The 22,666-nt window shown below is 45.8% G+C and overlaps 1 protein-coding gene across 3 annotated transcripts in view; it reads right to left on the bottom strand.

The window, feature by feature from the left end:
- Window positions 1–934: 934 nt before the first annotated feature.
- Window positions 935–22,666, bottom strand: part of RIC8B (RIC8 guanine nucleotide exchange factor B) — a 93,629-nt gene continuing 71,897 nt past the window's right edge. The window contains exons 8-11 of one of the 3 annotated variants that reach the window (XM_036760418.1): window positions 22,343–22,487; window positions 14,094–14,213; window positions 10,596–10,636; window positions 935–2,380 (exon numbers count right to left, since the gene is read on the bottom strand). In XM_036760418.1, coding sequence (XP_036616313.1) covers window positions 2,370–2,380; window positions 10,596–10,636; window positions 14,094–14,213; window positions 22,343–22,487 — 317 coding nt within the window. In that variant the 3' untranslated portion in view covers window positions 935–2,369. Of the gene's footprint in view, window positions 2,381–10,551; window positions 10,637–14,093; window positions 14,214–22,342; window positions 22,488–22,666 lie in introns of all 3 variants that reach the window. The other 2 variants (XM_036760417.1, XM_036760416.1) reach the window with 2 other exon arrangements.

Here is a 22,666-nt window from a genome sequence, read left to right as displayed (position 1 = left end):
CCATTTTAGGAAAATTGCTTTGGCAGCTAAAGCAAAGATAAATTGGAGTGGAGTGGAGTTAGAAGTTGGGAAATGAATTAGAAGACCATTGTAATAGTCTAGGAGAGGGTGATCGGGGCCTGAACCCAGAAGTGATATGAAGGTAGAAATGGCAAAGTCTGGTAGCTGATTGGATCTGTGAGGTGCGGGAGGGTAAGGAGCGGAAGAGGACACTGAGGTTGTGACCCTGGTTGATCAGTAGGAGGCTCATGACTGGAGTTCCCTGGGTGCAAATAGGGAATTCTGGGAGAAGGGTGGTTTGGGGTGAGGGCAGAGATAATGTAAGGAGACCTGAGATCTGGACCACGATCCATCCATTCTGTCCTACCCAAAATGGAAAGGCGAGGCTCACTCTTACTGGTTGCTGCACCTAGATGCAGGCCTCACTCTCCAAAAGGTGTCTGTTGCTGTCATGAGGTGATTCAGGGACAGGGAGTGGTAGCAGAACTTCCCCACCCAACTGCTCTGGGTAGGAGCTAATTTAGGCTTTAACTGCCCCCAGAGGAAGGGGGAGGCTGGGAGCCTGTTCATCCAAGGGGAAAAATGGGGGAGCACTGTAGGGTAAGGGTAGTGGTGGTTGTGTTGGCTCTACAGAAAAAGGGTGGGATGCAACTTGGGGTCATGCTAACACCTCCCCAAAACCCAACGGACTCCTGACTCCACTTCCTAACGATGACAACATTCTAAGAACAGAGCACTGTATCCTGTAAAGTGGGAAGTCTTTTTCATGGAGGGTTTCAAGCTTGGACTAACAAGATCCTCTGTCAGGATGGAGTTCATGTAGAGGCAGGGGATTGGACTCCATGACCCCTGAGGTCCCTTTCAAACTTAGGAACTTTTGACTCCACAGCACTAACATTTACTACACCTATCCATAAAGAAACACACCAATGGACAAGCTGAATCAACCCCAATATTTTATTTAATTTAAAGTTTTAAAAGGCAGTGGTTAAGCACATTATCTATATGTGTATAAAAAGGAAAGCAAACTCCTTTTGACTTGCTCTAGTGGGTCCCTCACTCTATGACATGATTCATTTTTCTACCCTTCGGTCCTAAAATCCTGATGCACTCTAAAAATAAAAATGAACATCCCTAATAAGATGAGCAGTAATCACCAATTGTGTGGTCTTACTTTGTGTTTTTTTAAATATATAAAGTTACCATTAACAACCTGATTATGTACGGTAATGAATGGATCTCTAGAGACACAGACACACAGAGAGGCGGCCCCCAACTGACAAAGACACCCCTTAGGCCTAAGCCCTTGGCTCTCTCAGCCACCAAAGTTGGTCTCCCCTATGCTTCCCACCCCCCAATCAGCTGTCATTGCCAGAGACCCCAGCCCTGCTGCCACTGCTGGGGTGATGGGCCAATATCCTAGGCCGTCTGATTTGGAACTCAGAATGCACATTCCCCATAGGGGCAATATCAGCTAGAAACTATTCTATTATTATATACATCAGGGACACTGGAGGCTAAATAGAGTTGGGGGATTAAATAGGGGTTTGTTTGGGTTTTTTTAGGCTGATCTAGGAACCTAACCACCATGCATAATGACCAGTCTATGGGAAATTGCATTCTGAGTTACAAACAATGGACTTAAGAGAAGAATGCAGGCTGGGGACAGCCTCTGTGCAACCGCGTGCATGTTCGTGTATACATATATATTCATATGATAGATTTAAATAGAATTGAGATGTGGTAAGTGGTGAGATGGTACTGGGGTCATGAAGCAGCTGCTCTGGCTTCACCTCATCAGGCATTATCAAACACATGGAACATGATTCAGTCCTCATTCGATGCCATCTTTCAGAAGAGCATGGAAGGGGGCACTGGTCCAACTGGGGGGATGGACACCACCATCCTTTCTGACCAGGGGCCCTGGCAGACCCGGTGTTCTGAGGTGGCCCATCAGTCCCATCCTGGTAAAAATTTGATCACTTTTTGTCCCTACACATCAACCCCACCTCCCCCCAATCCCGCCGCGCCCCCCCCCAGCCCTTGGGTAAACTGTGCCCCATTGACATTCTGTACCAATGCCTCAGTTTCAATATTGCAAATCCCACAGAATCACCCCTTTCAGTATCCCGGACGTTGAAGAAGTAAACCAGTTAATGTGCTTCCAGCCAAAGCAAGGGCCTAGATGTTGGAGAGAAAAGATTCCCCCTGGGGCTACAGAGAAAGATGCTGATGAAAGCGATATTGAGAGTGGAGCAGGTGATGCTTTCAGTCGGAGTCAGAGCTGTTCTCCTTGGTGACGTGGTACTGGCAAAGCGTTTCCTCCAAAGGAGCCATTGTTCCATCCGGCCTCACACCCATTGGTTTAATCACCTCCTCTCTGGAAAAAGGAAAGAGAAGAAAGAGGGGGAAAAAGTATTCACCAGCATCTCCTGCTTGCTTTCGCGTGGGCGCAGCGCGCGTGTGTGCACACACACACACACACACACACACACACCCCAACCTCCCCCCAAATCCACATCCTTTAAAAAAAAAGTCTTTAAAACCAAAGTGTTTTCCCGAAGCTCTGTGTTTGGAACAAGAAAGATGAAAGGGGTGTGGGAAGGGGGGGAAAGGGAAGGAGATAAAAGGCTTCATTCACAGAGGCCAAACCTACTAAGCCAATTAAAAGGCATGAAAAGTCAGGGCCTAAATGGGCTCTGGACAACGGGCAGGTCTCTTCTATTTTAAGTAAAAAGCCATCTCCATTTTCCCTTTTGTGGCTCTGTTTTGTTCTGGGGTACGGGAAAAGCTGGGGGGAGTTATTAAAGTTTCACCTGTCCCCCACGAACTAGGCACACCATTAAGTGGGGGCAATAGAAACATTCATTTGTTTGGTGAAATACATCAGCATTTCCCCTCTGTCCAGTCTCTTGTGGTGCTGAAGTACCTGTTGCTTGATGTTGAATTAGCCCCCTTCCCCCTGCTCACTGGGTCTTTTTTTAAACAAGATTGCTTTTATTTGTGGCAGTTTAATTATGGGATTGACAGCCATTTTAATCTCTCCAAAGCTCCCCGGCCGGCCTCTCCATGGCTAATCCAATTAGATCTACTCCACAAGTTCCAGCCTCATCTAAAGATGGTTAACTATTGATTAAGCCAGTCAAAAAGCATCAGGAAAGATTTATTTAATCCTTTCATATGCTCTCATTTATTACACGGAGATTATGGCAAAGAGAGGGCTGAGCCAACCAATTCCGATCCCTTCTCTACTTTAGATGATCAGTGGCATTTTCTACAATTCCCTTAAAATGCTCAGAAGCTGCTTAAGCTCCCAGCCAAAAAAACCCCAAAGCCAAAACCAAACCAAAAAAAAAAAACCCAAAACAACCCAAACCCTCAAAACCAAACCCAAAAACCAACCAAACAAAAACAAAAACCATGTCTATAACCAGAAAATACATGGTAGTGGCTGAAATGATGGGGAAAGATTTAGAGGGGAAGGGAAAGAACCTTGCTCAGAACCCTCTCTCAGCCCAACCGTGCTTTGTCTTGAGACTGGACAAAAGAGGAGGGTTCTGACTTGGTTAAGCAATGGACAGTGGAAAAGTGTGTTGCAGAGACAGCAGGAGCACAGCCCATGGACAAGTCAAGAATAGCTTGTCAGCTGTCAGATACACCAACAGAAATGTCACAAGGCAGCCACCCACAGCCACAGCCCAGAGGCTGATTCCATAAGTCTAAAAACCAACCTGAGTGATGCCAATGGTGAAAACTCCAGCTAGGTTAAAGGCTCCAACCAGATGGAATATTTTAAGGCTCCTCAAAACAAGATTCCTGGGTTAGTCAAAAGGGATGAGGCAGGAGATGGGGGCCAAAGACTGGACACCTGCTTCTGAGATTCTTCTTTAGGTATGGATTCGGTGAGTCTGAAAGCTTCAATTGTTTGAGAAGTCATGATCACATCACTGTAGGCACTGTCCTTAGTCCTCATCCTTCTTGACCTCTCTGTGGCCACCCTCTTCTTCTGGATGTCTTCTCTTCCCTGGGTTTTCATGACACTTCTTTCATGACACGTTGGTTTCATGGTTCTCCTCCTCCCTGTTGGACCAATCCTTCTCAGGCTCTTTGAAGAATAATTCTGCCTTCTACACACGAGTATGCCCAAGCACTCTGTCATGGGCCTTCTCTTCTCACACTATACTCTCTTTGTGATGTTTTCAGCTTTCATGGATTCAACCATCACCTCTGTGCCAGTGGTTCCTGAATCTACCAATTCAGCACTCATCTGTCTCCTGAACTTCATTCCTAGATCTCCAACAATGTGCAGGACATCTCCACTCGAATATCCCATAGGCATCTCCAACCCAATATGTCCAGATAGAATTCATTATCCATACCCAATCCATGCCTCCTCCAACCATCCCTATTTCTATCAAGGGCACCATTATTCTTCTGGTCACTCAGCTCTGCACCCTTGACTCTTCACTCACACTTACTGTGCCCCCTACACCAAATCCAACCAGTTGCCAGATGCTGCCCGATCTACCTCCCTCAACATTCATCCCACAGCCATGCTCTGCTCACACTGTGACTGCCGTAGCTCAGGCCCTCATTGCCTCTTGCTTGGACTACTACAAGAGAGCCTTCCAGTGAAGTCTTTCCATATTCTATTCCATACTCCATGGTAAAGCAGGGAGCTGGTGCAACTGTTAATGTTGGACCCGGGGTCTGGAAGACCCAAGTTCAAATCATACCTCAGACAGACCCTAGATGGGTATTATTTCACCTTAACTGCCCCAGTTCCCCATCTATAAAATTGGGACAAAAATAGCACCTGTTTCCCATAGTTGTGAGGCTAAAATGAGATCTCTGTAATTTGTTTCACAAACCTTAAAGTACTATACGAATGCTAGGTATTATTATTTTCCTAGAATATGAATGGCTGGCTGACAGTCACTTCAGCATTCAAGAAGATTCAGCGGCTTCCTCTTGCCTCTAGGGTTACTCCAACTCTTTTGTGGGTATCCTTTCAGATGGGCTTCACAGCACTCATTCTACACTGAGGTGGCCCATTGGTCCCATCCTGGTGAAAATTCAATCACTTTTTTTGTCCCTACACTTCCTCATACTACACTTCAACCAAATACCTTGGAGGAGGTAAGCCCTACTTAGGCTCTATCCTGAAGCATGCTCTGGTGCTTTTGCTCAGGCGTGCCCTCCTCTTGGAACCCCTTCTAAGGGCTGCTCTAGGGCCATCTCTTTGGTGAGGCCTTCTGCTTATGCCTCACGTTGTCAACATCCATTCTTGGAAGGCCACTCTGTATTTACTTTATGTAGATCCTGCACCCAAAGGCCCAGGCAGCTTGGTGTAGGGGCAGGAGAGCTGGTCTCAAGGCAAGGAAGACCTGAGGTCAAGCCCAGCCTCTGGCACATCCTGGCTGTGTGACCCTGGGCAGGTCACTTCCCCTCTCATTGCTGTAGGCAACTAAGACTTTAAGTTGCAGAGAAGGTGCCAACCTGCATTGGTAGAGGGAATTTCCTCACCTGGGAATTCCCTATACCAGTGAAATCCTGAGTCTGCCCCTTATCTTCTCCTATAGTTATTCATCTGTGTACATGCAATGTGCCTCCCAAGTAGAAGCTTCTTGAGGGCAGGAACTGCCTCACTTGAGTATTTATAGCCCTAGCACCTGACACATAGAAGGCACTTAATATTCACTGTGTGGTTAATAATGGCATTGCACGATTATTAGGCACAAATATTCATGTGGTATATGACTATGTTGGTGGGACATTAAAAAATCTCCAGACACTAAGCCCAATTTCCTTCATCAGGACACACTAATCCCCAGGAATCAAAGATTTCTGCCTATTGTTCAATGGTCACATTTTGCAAAATGGCCAGCAGATAACTAAAGCCAGTCTGGATGCCTGCTGAAGCTGCAGTGGGTGACCAGGTGGAGCTCTGAGTCCACTCACGGCTGATGAGCAATAGGACTTGCTATACAGACCTCCCCCTCCTGGGCAAGTGGATAAAGCACGCTACCTGATGAGGTTTTAATTAGTGGGAAGGGGCATCTGACAAGGGGAATTAGCTACTGCTATCACAATGAAATTGAGTCTTTTTAGGATTAAGATTTTCACGTATTAACAACTCCATCCTAGCTAATTCATCTCAACCAAAAGTTAAGGGGACAGCCCCCCTCTCCTTAATTAATGAATGAGAGTTAATGTCTACCATTTGGGTGCCATCATGGAGAACCACTCCTTGCATCTCACCTGGCTAAGGAAGATAGAAAATATGTGCCAGAAATGCACAATTGTTCAGGTACTTTGACTATACAATCAGGAACATGTCCTTTATTGGGCTTGGCTCAGAAGGTAGCCATATGGTGACCACCTTGGAGGATCTAAGCCTTAGAGGTCATCCAGTCCAACACCCTCATTTTACAATGAAGAAGTTGAGACTGATAAAAGTTATGGGGCTTGCCCAAAGCCACATCTGGGTCCTGAGTGGCAGAGCCAGGGATTCAACCTACTTGTTCCAAAATGTTCCCCCCCAGGCATGATTGGAAAAAATGTTTTCCTAGTAATCTGGGGGCAGAGGACAAAAGGGAACCTGTCCTGTTTTTTTTTTGTTGTTGTTGTTTTCTGCCCTCAGATTTCGAGATTTTCTCAAGCAACTGGACTTGATGGTCACTAAGGTCCCTTCCAGCTCTAATTCTAGAATCCTATGCTCCTTTGGTATTGTCTGTCCCCAAGCTTCTGTTAATCCTGGAGGCTTCTAGTCTCCTCTGACCCATGTACTTAAGATCGATGGTGGGAGAGAACAGTGAGGCATCATCTGTCTGCCATCAATCTGAAATTATTTTAACTTTCACTCATTTCCCTCGAAATCAGTGTGAAGCCCCTGGTACATCTAGTGCAGTCTGAGGGCTCAAGTTCAAAGGGCTCTCCTTTGTATCCACCAGCCATGTTGATCAAACACCTTACTTGACCCAGGAGCCAGAGAACACCCTCGCCTGCAGCCTGTGTTTGCTGCACCACAAACAAAACAGGCGATTGAAGCGCACTTGTTAGGAAACAGGCCACATTGAAGTGGCTGGTAAAATGCATTCCTGGTCCTCACTCGCAGGTCTCCTGAGAGTCCCCTTCGAATTTACCTACACAAGCCCCAGACTCTCGCTCCCCGTTTAGCTTCATAACGGCTCCAAACCCACTGTTTTCAGAGGGGGGGGGCTCCTTTCTTGTCCTCGCCGCCGTGAACGCCAGGGCAGGATTGACACATGCGGACTTAATGACGGGGGCCGTAACGAGCCGGCAGTCATACAAACACCAGCCTGCTCTTTTGACAAAGAAGCATGTTAGGGACCTATTCACCTCCCTCTAATTGAGTGCTGAAGAATAGTTCCGATCCTTTTATGTAACATGATTTTGTTCTATGATTAGAAAAGAAGAAAAGAGGAGGGGGGCGGGTAGAGAAAACTCTACCATGCCACCGCTTCCTTCAATCACCCCCTGATTAATTCTGTGTTTTTAATGAGCGTGGCTGCTATTTAACCAGGTTCGGTTACATACTTGTTTTGTTGACTTCTGTTCAATGTCTAACAAAACCCGAGCTGGGATAATTGGCAATCATTTCATTGGCAATGGGATTCTTGCTATTAATATAAGGTTGGCTTGGAAAAAGAGCCCTGACATTTTTAAATTAGGCATTTAATATTTAATTCTTCCTAACATTTGTAAGATGGGAGAGGGAAGTTAGTATAGAAATAAAACATTGTAATTAACGCCAAGCCTCTCTTCAACAATGCCTCATAAGAAATGAGGCCTCAGTTGTATCTAAGAGGCGCGGTGCTGTGTGTGCATTGGTTGAAACTCCAGGTTCAGAACCATGATCTTACTTTGAGAGCTGAGTCCCAGGGCCATTTAAAAATATATGCCTGAACTACCCACATCTACAGATTCACAGAGATAACTCTGCCAACTCTGAGGCTTGAAGCGGTTGGCAACAACAGGGGCCCTGCTCTTCTTGTCTCTTCTCATTCCCATAGAGAAATAAAGAGCCCCATAGGGCAACTTCAGGCTGTCCGTGAGGTAGTGTCAAGATGGCTACTTGGGCCTGGGGACCATGACTCACTTTTCCAAAATATGCACTTATTAAGTGCCTACTGTGTGCTACTGCCTATGTGCAAGTATTAAGTGCCTAATATGTGCTAGGAATATGAAATCAAAATGGTCCCTGCCCTCAAGGAGTGACTTTCTCCTTGCAACATGCCAACAATCATCTAACTGGGTGAAAATCCCACCTCAGACACTTAGTGGCTGGGGAACCCTGGATAAATCATTGGCCCTCTGTACACTTCAGTTGATGCATGTGCAAAACTAGGGGGTTGGAGGTGAGGTCCATTCTGCATCAATAATCCTGCCATCCCAGAAGGAGAATACGCCAAGAGCCAAAGGGATCGGGAGAGACTTCTCGAGGCTGTGGCCCCCAAGCTCAGATGCCAAGGGCTCTAGAGATGGAGATAGAAGGGGGTGTGAGGGAGGAGAGGGAATGGATGAGGAGGAGGGAAAGAGAGATGGGAAGGGGAGAGGAAAGGGAAGAGGATGGGGGGGAGGGGAGGAAGGGAGGGAGAGAGAGGGGCACAGAGAGACAGCGACAAAGAGGCAGAAAGACACATAGAGAGAGGACAGCCAAAGAGAGAAGGGGTGTGAGGGACAGAGAGTGGAGGAAGGAGATGGAAAGGAGGAGGAGGGGAGGGGGAAGAAGGAAGGGAGGGAGGGAGAGAGACACAGAGAGGAGAGACACCAGCAGCTCCCGCTGGCATGCATGGAGATTTTCAATCCCAGACTAGCTTCCCTTTCCAGGCTTCGGCTCTCCTTCCCAATCATCAGTTAGCATTCTTCAAACATTAGCCTTTTTCTTCCTCTTCTCCCACCTGCTCAGGGTGAATCATCCCACCACAAACCAAGACCACCATTCTTCCCCTCTTCGGAGGCCAGGACCCTCCAAATGCAGCCAGCCTGGTCCTCAGGTGACAGACATACCATCTGTTCCTGGCTGCCATCTGAGAGTACTCCATCTTGGTGGGGCTGGCCACCCCTTCCATGGGCGTCATGGCCTTTCCAGAGCCATGTGAAGCCTCAATTCTTCAGTTTCGGGCCTCCTTGGAGCCTGGCTCTGCACACTGGGGAGTGAGCAGAGAAATGCAAATACATGCTCAGGGAAAATGGGTCATCTGGAGGGAGGTGGGGATACAGAAATGACTGGGATGTAATGACACCAATAAAACATATGACAAAAGAAAAGGGAAGAAAGAAAAACCAGCGTGCCTGTTGGCACCTGGAACAAGGCACTGGCAGTACTGACCGACCACGCTCTTACCCTGATGGGGGAGACTTAGGAGCTGCAGAGGGGAAGCACCCAAGTGAGCAAACATCCAGCCAAGAGCACCTTCTTTTGAAGTTTCTCTCCTGCTGAGAGAGCTCTTCTAGCAGAGGCCTGAGACGGGAGCTCCCAGCAGCCAGAGCTGCTCCTGATGTGCACGGGGAGATGTGCTGGTGGGCAGCACACAGGGCCCGGGGCATCCAACTGACCGGGCTCCGACAGCATCGGGCTTGGCGGAGACCTTCAAGGTCGTCCCACCCAAAGCCCTCATTTCACACTCACAGGCGAGGGATGCCTAACATCCTAGAGGAGGTTAGTGGCAGAGCCGGGACCGAAGGGCCCCAGATTCCCCATTCTCATTCCAATGCCCTTGCCACCACACACACTGTCTCAGGGAGCTCTGATCCCCTCATTTGACCAAGGAGGTGATTTAGAGACCACTGGTTGGTAGAAATCAATTGCTAAACCAACAAGTCTTTATTAAGTGCCTACTAGGTGCCCGGCACTGTGTAGGTGGTGGGGATGCAGAGACAAAGGAGGAGACGATCCCTATTCTCCAAGGAACTTCCATTCTAAGGGGAGGTTATGGATTTCCAACTAATGACGTGCAAAGACCAATTTCCCTCAGGCTAATTCTCTGTGTCTCTCCCAAACAGAATAAAATTACTTAGATTATAACTAGCCTTCTCTTTAAAACCTAGTTTGAAATAAAAAAAAACAGCTGCTATAAATATTGTAATAATTTATATTATTTTACGTTTAAATAATAAGTTTTTAACATGAACTTTACAGTCGATTAACATGAAATGTTTCCATATACAGACGAGAAAAAGAGGCTTGCCTACGAAACCACCAATCGACCACCAAATTTAAAGAGCTAGTGCCAACCCTGCCCTTCTCGCCTCTGTCCCCTTCTGGACTTCTGCAAGGCTTAGTTTGCAAAGTCTTACATGCTCCTGGCCTGCTCTGGTGTCCTTGACTGTTAATAATCCTAGAACCCAGACCAAGGCTCCATTAAGTAAAGGATGCTGACCATCACTAGGGGGCGGGGGATGGGGAAGAGCGGGCGTTTCTACATGCACCTGGGAAGTAGTTGCTGCCCCATCTTTGAGTCTGACCATGGCCACTGCTTTTTCACAGAGTTGGAAACTGAACCTCAGAAAGATGGAGAAACTTGCCCAAAATTCACACAGCTAGTCAGTGTCAGAGCTGGGATACGAACCCAGGCCGTCAGAGTCCAGCGTGATATAGTGCAGAGAGCATCTGTTTTCAACAGAAAGGATAGGTTTTACTGAGAGAATCAAATGCTGAAGATCCACCCATACAACCCTCAATAAGTATGGACCCACGTGTGGGGAAGAGGGGCATTTCTGGAGGAATCCTGGGATGGCAGGGAGGGGCCGCTAGATACCCAGGTGCTGCCCAAACATGCGACCTACGAGGTGCCTGGCCAACGAGCTCCCATAGCCGACTGGGGGTCAGGATGGGGGGAAGCAGGGATGGGGACCCAATAACTCTCTGCTGGGGGTGGGGCGTTTGGGAACAAAGATTTTAATGGTACAGTGTGTCAACAAGTCCGCCTTGACTTAACTTTGTAGCTCCTCTAGTCCCCAGGACAGTGTTCTGCACACAGAAGGTGCCTAATAAATGTCTGTCCTTTTTTTTTTATTGGGTTCATTTTAATCCAATGATTGAAGCATTTATTAAGTGCCTGCTGTGTTCCAGGCACTGCACCAGACTAGGACTACAAAGGCTGAATTAAAAACAGGCCCTGCCTTTGAGGAGCCTACATTCTACTGGGCTGAGCATTCACACGTGAGGCCCTGGGATTGAGGCCTCCGAAAGGGGCCTACAACATTCACCGACCCAAAATGAATGCAAACATGGAAGGTAAGAGCGGTACCTGGGGGAGCTTACTGAGTTATTGTAGCCAGGCCAAATTGTACCTTGTGGCTGGGCCGATGGACTGGTGGAGGAAAGCTTGTCAAAGCAAGATGAAAAAGAAAGGGAGTAAAGAAACCCCCAGAAAGGCCAGTGGGGTCTTCCTTTTGGTCTGTTTCCTCTGGAAGCCCATTGGACTCACCATTTTTTTCTGCAGGGGGTAGGCAGTGAGGGGCATTAGGGGCCGTAGTCAAGGCAAATGTAATTGGATTAGCCCTGCTGGCTTGGCTGTCGCCCCCACGCAAACCTCATGCCTGCTAGCGTTGCAGGGGGCTTTTCATCTCCTTGAATTCGGGAAGGGCAAGACGAGTTAGAGAGACAGAAGGCCTCCCCTCCCTCTTCCACCTGGGCCCCCTTCGCTGAGAGAGAAAGCATCTAGTGACACCTCAGCCCTGGACGTGCTAAGTAGAGCGAATGCAAGTCTGTCTGATCAGGGGCACGCACGCCAAGGACCAAAGGAGCCATTCATTGGATAAGAGTCTGTAGGCAGAGAAATAGTTCCCCCTCCCCTCCACAAAGCAAACCTACGAGGGCTTTTCATCTCCAATCTTCCTAGGATGTTCTACAGGGGAACAACATAATCTCCAAATTGGGGCATCGGCCAGTCTTGGAACATTCACCATCACATGCCATAGGGTATGTATGTGGGTGGCACTCTTGGTGTTCCTGCCCCCCCCCATCTTATATTACCTTGGCACCAACACAGTTATAATTTGCAAGGCACAGGTGAGGAGGGTAAGCGCTGGCCTTGCTTTCTGCAAAACCCTGGAGACTCAATGGGGAATGAGGGGATTCAATGATCAGCTTCACTGAGGGCAACATCTGGACCTCGGAAGACAAGCACCATTGCCTACTGCCAACTCTTGCTCTGTCCAGCTTGGAGTCCCAGATCTTTAAGCAAGAGGCGGGATCAATAACTCTCTTTGTGCAACCTGCAGGGGTCGGTCACAATCATCTTGGTCATTTCTTTGACCAGGGTCCCTGGAAGGCACATCATCACTGTGGAATGCAATCTTTCTGTGCTTCCCTTTCCCCATCTACAAAACCAAGGTGGCAGCAGCTACAGCTGGCTAAAAGGCATGACCTGTTCTACTAGTCCCATGAAAGTGACGATGATGTACTCAGGGCACCTTGGGAGAAAGACGCCAGAGTGAAACAGCCAGGGGGATTACGATCAGCTAAGCGAAAACTCCATTCTACTCAAGCTTTAAATCTTTCTGCCTCTACAATTCTCTTTTTCATAAAACCAACATAGATGACCTTTAAACTTAAGGAATACAGCAGAGACACCTAGTTCATGAGGAATGAGTTCAGCTTTTGTGGTCCTTCCACACAACATCCCCTGCAACTGGTCCCACTCTATCAATGATCATTCCTATTTTTTCCCATTGTTTATCTTTTAGTCCTGAGGGCAACTGATGTAGACCAAACATGGACCCCACAATGAGCCAGCAGAGGGTTTCCACTAGTGCTAATCTCTATGTCCCCTTATGCCTTTAATCTAACATCCCCAACTTTCCAGGACCAATCAAGGGATGATGCCTGTGGCCTGGTGCCCACTGGCACTGGCATTGGTTCTAAGTTGTGGCGCTCTCAGGGCTCCTGACTCCATGGAAAGCCTTGTCTGAGGTCTCATCCTCACGATGACTCTGGATCGTCCAAGGTTAGGCTCCACCCACATAGCCTCTGGAAGGTCCTACGCTAAGGTGGGAAGGTATCAAGTCACAAGCAAGGTGACTATGTCTGACCCTGGCGGACCAGCCTCACTAAGGTGGGAGAGGCTCATCACCAGAAAGCTGCCCACCAGGGCATGGATTTCTTTGGCCACAGCAACTCACAAAAGCCATTTACTAAAGCAGAGAACAGCTTCAATCTGCACCAGGGGAGAAAGTGCCAATAAAACCTGAGATCCCTCAAGGATCTGAGTAATAAGATTCTCTAATGGTCAGAGCCTCAACATCAGATGTCAAAAATAAAATTAAACATTATGATTGGAGGGAGGGGAGGGGAACTACTAATGATTAGCAAAAGCATTGGTTCCAACATATGGCCCCTTCTGAAGACTGACAGGCTCAGATCAGTGAATGCTCCATTAAGCCAGTGGCCGCCTTCGTATACCAGAGAAAAGAGCAAGAAGGCTCATCCACCATAGGCAGAGAATGGGAAGCCATATCCAAATTTTCTTATTTACTTGTGCTCTCTCCCTCTTTTTCCAATGGTCATATAAATCAGGAGTTTTTAACTTGGGGGTGAGGGGGAGGGTGGTGGAGGGAATCTGTGAGCTCGGATGGGAAAAAATGGCATCTTTACTTCAATATCATTGGCTTCCTTTGTATTCCCATGTATTTTGTTTCATGCATTTAAAAACATGATTCTGAAAAGAGGTCCCTCCTTCCAACAGACTGACTGCCCAAGGGGTGCAGGACACAAAAAGAGGTGAAGATCTCTTTATGTATATGCTTATCTATTTATGTAGATTGTATCCACAATGTAGAATGTAAGCACCTTGAGGGCAGGGGCTGGTTTTCATTTTTCTTTATAAAACCAATGCACACAGCAGGGGCTTAATAAATGCTTGTTGGATTAGCCTGGATCAAACCATAGCAGGTATGAAAAGCCACAAGGGCTGTGAGAGATGTGGCCACCTTGTCTCCATTCATCATGGAAGACTTTTGGAATCCTAAGGGCACTCTCAAGGAGAGACAAAGAAAAAGACGAATTTAAAAAAAGAACCCAAATAAAAAACAACCCCAAGCAAACCCAGATGGGAATACAATACCTGGAGAGTTTATCAAGCATGTTGACAAGTTTCATGGCCTCGTACTCCTTTTGTTCTTCTGTCATTTCATCTATGGGGTTTGGCATGGGCTCCTCTAAATGACCAGTGATAAGGTTAATGCTATGAAAAGAAAAAAAGGTTATGCTGCATGTTTTAAAAGAATGCCCTTCCGTTACTTTCTCTGGCCCACGTTGTGAAAGTCAGTTTGTAAGAGAGTCTAACAGCCAAAGAACATGGAAATAATTCCCATATCAACTTCAAGAGCTATTTCATGATGACTCTCAAGTCAGGGCCGTAGGACTTCTACGAGAGCTTTTTTATAAAAAAAAAAAAATTTCCTTTGCTGGATTTGATAAGTAATCTTTGATTATTGGAGGAGAAAAATTAAGACCGGGGAAAAATTGTGTGGCTCTTTGTTAGGCACACATTTTGGTGGAACTGGGGCCATTAGAAGATATCACCCTGGATACACAAATCTTATTCATAAGGAGACAACCCATCTCCCAGAAAGGAGAAAGGAGGGTTAGTTTTGTGATACAACATAACACATAAACATTAAAAAGTACACTGGGAAATGACGACAGGAAATGATAGCGTGCCAATTAGTAATCCCAATGATGAATTCATTAGCTCTGTCACTTCAAAGTAAAGCACAGAGTCATCAATATTTAGTACAAGAGAAAGAAAAATGCAGAATGTGTTTTAGCATGCTTGATTTAAAGCATAAGATTTCTCAGGAGGCAGGTAAAATCCTCAAGTTTGGGGGGGGTATCACTTTATATGGCATCTAATTATAATTTTATATATTAAATTTAAATTTAATCATTTCATATGATATCGAATCCCAGGTCTACTCCCGGTACCTGTTAACAGGTCTACTTGCATGGCAGTCCCATCATTTTTGAAACTGGGAGGGATCTGCCTGCAAGCCTTTCATTATACAGAACAGTGACCTGAGGCCTAGAATGGGGAAGGGTCTTTCCCTAAGTTACACAAATAAGCAACTGTATGACCTGAACTTGAACCCATTACCTTTTCACTCCACCAAAGGCTGGGCTACCTTTTTTTGGGAGCAGAGAATAAAGGGAGATAATTACTGTGCAATAGGCCACTTTTAGGCTGTTACTATTCTGGACACCCTCCAGTTTTATTTGGGGGCTGGAGGGAACCAGCAGATGTTTACACAGTGTTGTACTGCTTAAGCGGAGGTTCTTGACAACTGGCATCCCTGAAAATAACTGATAGTGAAATTTTTTCTTTCCTGATTGGGGCTCCAGTCTCTCACGGTTCCGATTTGGGCCCTTCCCTCAACTTCAAATTGGCTTCAAATTTTTACCCTCCATCCTGCTTCAACTTTCCTTGAAGACATAGCTGTTAAGTGCTCTTATTAGAAGGCTCAAGAGAAAAGTGGAGGCTTCTCAGTCTTAACTGAGCAAACTCAGACTGACTAGAAGCATATTTTGGGAATGTTTTCATGGAGGGCCCAAATAACGCAAAAGCTCATTTTCTATTTCCTTCTGTTCAGCTGCCCCAAAGAAAAAAAGATGAGAAAAGAACGTTTTGCTTCTAGTCTTTGAGTCTTTCAAAAAGGTAGTTCCAGAGTGTCCACAAAAGAAGAGCAAATGTAGAATTCAACCCTCCTTGAAGCCAAGAGTTGCGAAAAGGGCCAAATTCCAGGCCTTGGAGATAGACAGGAATTTTGTAAGGTAGAGCCTGAAAAGCGCTCAACCTCCACAATGGAAAATGTTGCTGCCATCTTTCTATCATCTGCTTAAACATATAGGATATCAACAGAACAGTTTCTCAAGTGGGGCAAATAATTATCTAGAGAACTTAGAGTGGAAAGGGCCCTCGGAGACTATGCAGGAGGAAAATAAGGCCCAGAGGAAGGAAGGATGAAACCCACAGACTTAAGAGGTCTGGAGCTAGAAGGGACCTCGGAGGTCATCTGATGCAGAGGTCTAGAGAGGGCTCACACAGGGAATAAGGAGCAAAGCCAAGAGCTGAACCAGGAGGATCCTGCCTCTGATACTGGGTGACCGAGGGTCAAATCCCTCCATCTCTCTGAAGTCTTCTGACTTCAGGTCATCACATTCTTAGGCTGTGGCCAGCATGTAGTGAACGAAGGAGTCAGGTCTTAGGTGAGGAAAAGTAGGGGAGTAGCACTGTATTGAATACATAGGATATGTTCAGAAAATGGCTGACACCACGTCTGGTTTTGGTTTCCTGGGAACATTCATTCTAAGAAAGGAAAATCCTGATTTTACAATCAGAAAAGTGGGGGACATTTCTCCCACAGTGGAACACAATTATCCCAACAAGGGATGATGTCCCAGGAAGTCTGACCTATGAAAAACAAGGGACATACTATCCATCTTCATTACTAGTAACCACTATGTCACAGCAGAGAAGACAATGATGAGGACCATGGAACCTCATTACTGAATGAGGCTTGACCCAGGACCTAGTTGGGGGTTCTTAAGAATCAAGAATTGGGCAGAAATTATGCCTCACCTGGAGGGGGTCCCCTGCATATTAAAATGACTGCACTTTATGGCAATTCACTCATCAAGAGACTTTGGTCTCGAAGGGAGCTCTTGACAGCTACCTTATAGAGAAGAAATGAATTCCTGGAGAGTCGGGGCTTCCTGCTTCACCTGTATTCTAGTTGCTAAGCCAGTGTGGGAGAAAGGTGTTATACAGATGAATGTTTCTAGAAGAGACATTTGAGGAACGAATCACATGAAAACGCCATGCCCAATGCAAGGCCAGGAAAGCATGGGGGAATGCCTGAGAGCTCAGGGAGAAGGAATAAGGGCACTTTCACTTTTATCTCACAGGAATGTTTTAAAACTAGAATTTTATATATATTGTAGAATTTATAACAATAGCTGGTATTTAAATAATACCGTTTTCCAAACTTCTTCTATGCATTTTCTCATTTGAACCTCACGGCTTTGTGAGGGGAATATCGCAGAATTTAATTTTCCTATTTTACAGATGAGAGAATCGAGGCCCCTAGAGGGTAACAAGCTTGTGGTCACACAGCCGGTGAGGGCTGGAGGTGGGCTTCAAACCAGCTTCTCCTGACTTGAAATACACCATTTTCCCTACAGACCCCAGTAGGACTAGGTATATCCCAGATATTATGACCTTTAAGTCTCTCTCTACAGCAATTGCCGATTTTTTCATGTAAAGCTGTTCTGTTAACTGTTGGCAGTGATGGATGTGGGGACTGACAAGGTTAGTCTACGGCAGGGGGAGGAAAAGGTCAGGCTAGATGCCAATAAAACATGGTGAAAGTCAAAAATGTGTCCAAGGTGGCAGAAACTTCTTGACGTGGTGTTAGGAGAGACCAATTGGATCCCACCTCTGACACCGTATGACCAAAGCCTGATCCCTCTCTTGCTCTGAGCCTCAGTTTCCCTCCTCTGTAAAATGGGTTAGGGTTTACCATAAAGGACTGTTATGAGACTCAAGTGAGATAATTGGAATAAAATGTTCCCCAATCCTTAAAGCACTAGATAAATGGCAGTACTTTTATTTAATAATCTGATGTTTCATGGATTGGTGATAGGATAGCAGAAAGGGAACTAGAAGTCAAAAGACCCGGATTCAATTTCTGAGTCTAACACTGTCTGGGTAAACCCTGAGTAAATTAATTTACTTCTCGGAACCCTAGTTGCCTCATCTGTAAAATGAAGTTAATATGTGTACATTCTATATTTCACAAGGGTGCTGAAAGGTAAATATTTTATAAGGCTTAAAGCATTATATAAATGCAAATTATTATCATTGTGATTATTATGGCTACTGCTAACTCTGCCAGTGGACAGATCAACAGGGATATATTGATGTGAAAAGAGGACAGTGGGAAATTTTTTATATTATAGGTTGCCACAAAATAAATCTAGTCGTCTGTTCAAAATGTTCAGTGTAAGGGTTACTAGCCCCTTTGTGCCCAGGAGCCTAGTTATATACTCACTGTGCACTGGGAAGGGAAGATGGGCCATTCTAAGGGAAGTGTCAGTGCCCTCCAATTGGCAAGGGCTCATCACAAGGGCTTCTGGGGTCCCAAGAGCCACACTGGATTTTCTCCCTTTTTTTCTCCCTACTTTTGCTATATGGGAGAAGGCAGACAGATGCTCTGAAAGTAGAAAAATTAAAAAGGCAGACTAGTGCTTTCTTTAATGGACTCTCACAAAGGTCGAGCTGCCCAATATCACAGTCTAATGCAGGGGTAGTATGGGAAAGAACCATGTGGCTGCTGAGTTACTGAAGCTTATTCTCAAGAAAGTCTCTTCAATGAGCTTCAGAAGGAAGGATAAAAAGCTACAGGATTAATGAGAAGGTGCTCGCTTGTATCAAGCGGAATTATGAAACGTTTTTTAAAAATAACACCTACAATTATGATATATGATTAATGTTTCCCATGTTTCATTATAGAACAATACATTTGATAAATGAAATTACAGAAAATTCACAGTTATCAGTCTGAAGAAACTTGAATCTAACGCAGAATGCCCACCACTGCTCAAGGCACGCAAGATACCAATGGTGGCACAATGCCCAAATTGCAGGCCCAAGTATTTAACAAGGGGGAGTAGGGGTGGGGGAGACACTGCAAAACCAAACATCTCATGAATGGCTTAGGGGTCGTTTGGAGACTGCAAACAGTAGTCCATTTCAACCGTGGGCTGGTGGAGACGGGAACCTCAAAAATACGATATAATAGTTATCACACGAAATCACTAGGTTCCTGTGATATAATTTAAATCCCGTAACGATATGTATCATCACAATCCAAACTATATATATATAACAGATAGGCTTCTATATCTCAGCAGATGGAATTTTTTTTGAAGCAATATTCCATGAAACAAAAATACAGAATTTGGGATGGCTGGCCCCTGAGAATTTTCTCAGTGGAGCTCACACCTTTCAGTAATGTCCTAACTAAAAGGAGAAGAATGCTCTTATCCTGGCGAGGCAGCATGGGGTAGTAGAGAGGGCAGACCCTGAAGCTAAGAAGGTTCAAATCCTATCTTAGCCACATACTGCCTATGTGACTCTGGACACTTCGTCCAGTGGACAACTCTTTTTTTCCCCCTTTGGACAACTCTTTAAGACTGTAAATTGAAAGAGAACTGCTGACTGGCATTGACAGATGGAACTCCCTCATCTGGGAGGATCCCTATACCACTGAAATCATTGGCCCAGTCCTTATCCCCATCCCAAACAGAGGATGTTTGGAGGAGTACAAGATAGCCATTTGCAGAATACACTCAAGTTGGATTAAAACGAGCAAGAAAGGATGAGAAGTTTTAACCCGAGGCTAGCGAGATAGAGAAATGAGAAAGAGGTTAAAGTTATATTTGTTCTGCCCCACAGCAGGCGGAGTCCGGAATGCCTAAGTTCAGCTAGACTTCAGAATTTGTTGTTTCTCTCCAACACCCCACCCAAGGCTTTGGGGGAAAGGTTTAAAAGACCGGACTGAGCAGACGCACAGACGCACGTACGTGCGCACACACACGCATGCGCGCGCACACACACACACACATGCCTGTGTGGCATGTTGCTCGAGCTTGATTCTAAGCCTGTGATTTCTGCAAGTGTGCCAACAGCAGAAGGCTGGCTTCCAGTCCATTAAATACATTTATTTTGACACAAAAAGGATTGCTGTGATATTAACTGTCCCCCGTAGCATGATTGTAAGCTTCATACAATTCGGGGTCTCAGATTCCTCTAAAGGATTACCGGTTACCTTGGTGCACTAATCAGAATCCACTTACGTTTTTGACAACTGGGCTAAGGCCAACTGGATGGATGGAGAGCTTCCCTACCTCTGCGTACACTAGCAACCATGGCATAAATGTACAGTGTAAGAAAATCAGCAACGTTTGCTCTTGGGAACTCAAAGGGAGGAGGGGACAAGGGGCACCTTGTGGGTAGAGGGATTGTCGATTCTATCCGAGACTGACTTTATAAGCTGAATTAGGTTGGCAGAGCTCTGTGAGACATCAACAAAGTTTTCATCTCCCCTGTTGGGGAGAAAGTTCTTGAGGTCCAGTGGGACCATTTCCCAGAGGAGAGCAGGTCTGTTTCCTAGCCAAGTGTTTGCTTAGCAGCTCTTTTAAAAAGGAGATGAGTTTAAGAAGCTTTTTCAAAATTTTAGGCAATAAATGAAACATCTAATCAGTAATTTTTTTTTCTCTCAAATAAGGGAAGGAGAGAATTTAAGATAAAAACAAAGACCAATTTGAAGAGTCAAGTGATGAAGACTGGAGAAATGGATATTTGGTCTGAGAACCCATTTTAACAGGATTGGACTGCAAAGATTCTTTTGTTTGGATTAAGACCCCAGCTCTAGAAAATACCCATTCAAGATAAGGCAGAAGGCTGAAGATAGCTTCTATTTGGGATATGGGGACTAAAGGGTCTGATCCCAAAAAGGACGTGAGAGACAATACAGGAACAGTTGACGTCCCACTTCTTGCTGTAAATAGGTTTTCTGAGAAAGCTAGAGTGTCTTGAGCCATAATCGGGCTCATAGAGGGCCCCTCGACAAGGACCAGTTCTGACTTGGGTTCTTTTTAAATCTCTTATTCCTATCTGGTTGTGGTACATTCTGGATCTTTCTCTGACACTACTACACAAGAGGCCCCATATGAGATTTCAGCTTCAATTCTGGCAGTGCACAGATTTGGATGCAAGATTCTACACTATAATTCTGATCGCTACATTGTCATGCTGTTTAGGAGACATTGAGAGAGAGGTTTAAACCGAGGTTTTCCACCCCGGTTTACTGTGTCTTATGTACCTTCTCAGGAACCAGGCTTCCTGTAGTTTCTCCTTCATTTTACATTTCTAGAATTCTCAGTTGGTGGATTCTAAGGCCTCACATTCCAATAGAGAGTTTTTGATGAGTTTGGCATGAAAATATCCTTCCCATAAGAATTGATTGATGGAATTCAAGGAACAAAGACAATTAAGGACTAGAAGAAATGAACCAGGAACCCCTTGCCTGGGGTACATGATGCCTAAAGGGAACTATCCTTGGCAACTACTCTGGTGAAAGGGTCGCTGATGGTTTTATCTGAGCAAGTCTTGTGTTTGAGTACACACCGCACAGGAGCCAGCTGGGACTGACTGCACCCGAACTTTGCCAACAGCCCTTCAATCAACCCCCTCTTCCATAAGAAGCCTGCCACAAAAATCCCAAACAATTAGAAGCTTAGACACATTTTCATAGCCTACTTCCACGGTGATGACTGGGGAGTTTGTGCTAGGATTCAACAGTAGATAAACACATTCGCTTTAATTTTGTTCTTTTTATTTTTTTAAGAAGGGGGGGAACCCCATTCTCATTTGGCAGATGTCAATTTTCAATCTCCAGACTCCCACTGTGCCTGTCCCCAGCAGTGTCTGAAAGATCATAGGAGGTGACCAGACACTCTGGGCACCACTGATGATGGCCAAAAAGGAAGAGTATCACCCTCCAACATCATCTGGGTCAGCAAATCCCAAAGACAAGAGTGGAGGTCATTCCTCAGTGGTGGAAGCCAAGAACACCACAAGTGAGGAAAGCATTTTGACTTGGGATAAAATATTGCAGCTGGGAGAGCCTCTAAATCTTATCTTCTGATGCCAGTGAGGCTCCCTGGGGGTCTGGTTTTCTTACCCAAGACACTAATGTCACTTAGGGCATTTGGCAAAGACGAGTCCCCAAGTACTAATCTGATTAAAGCTCCTTCCATGGTGACTAGCCATCACTTCATGAGCCTGCCCATTCATAAAGACTTTACATGGGAGATTCAAGAAAGATTAGAATTTGGGGGGTTCACCAAAGAAAGGGTCCAACCTGAAATAATCCAGTAACTAGACTATCTAGTTGGTCTTTCTACTTTACAAGGGCTTAACAGATGGACTGAGAAAAAACTGCTTTCAGGATGAAATAATGAGCATCTGAAATACATGGGAGCTATATCTGGGACCACCTGGGAAAGGATAAGTCACTTACTAGAAAGGCCATGGCAGCGGGACAGACTGTTCTTTGTAATTTTGCCCTGCCCACGTCACCTAAAACCACCACTTCCGTGGAAGACTGGGAAGCTCTTGGAAAATCCATCAGGGCCAAGCCTGGAACACTGCCATCCAGTCCACATGAAAAAGGAACCATTTGGAAGATGAAAGAAAAAGCAAGACAGAAAGAGACAAATAACCCAATGGGACAATGTCTGATACCGTACTTGGGCTTTGCAGACTTGTATTCTTCGGTGTCTGTGTCTTCATCATCTGAGTACCAATGGTCGCCTCTTCCTCCCGCCAAGAGGCCCCTTGCCGCCAGCAGTCCTGCAGCATTGCCATAACCGGTATACTTCAGGAGGCTGTCCACTGCAAAGTCACAGAGAGCAGGATGGCTGTCACAGTCAAGTCAAGTCAAGTGAGCACCCGTGCCCATGGCCAGCTCCAGCCCTGCCCCTCCCGGCAGGTGCTTCCAGGAACTGCTACAATGGTGAGGACTGTGCCCTATGTGTGCACTCTGGGAACAGCATGGCAAGGAAGGGGGATGG

The sequence above is a fragment of the Trichosurus vulpecula genome, chromosome 5 (assembly GCF_011100635.1).
Source record: "Trichosurus vulpecula isolate mTriVul1 chromosome 5, mTriVul1.pri, whole genome shotgun sequence".
Taxonomy (NCBI): Eukaryota; Metazoa; Chordata; class Mammalia; order Diprotodontia; family Phalangeridae; genus Trichosurus; species Trichosurus vulpecula.
Note: the sequence above shows the minus strand (reverse complement) of the source record. Positions and strands in the feature narration are given on the sequence as shown.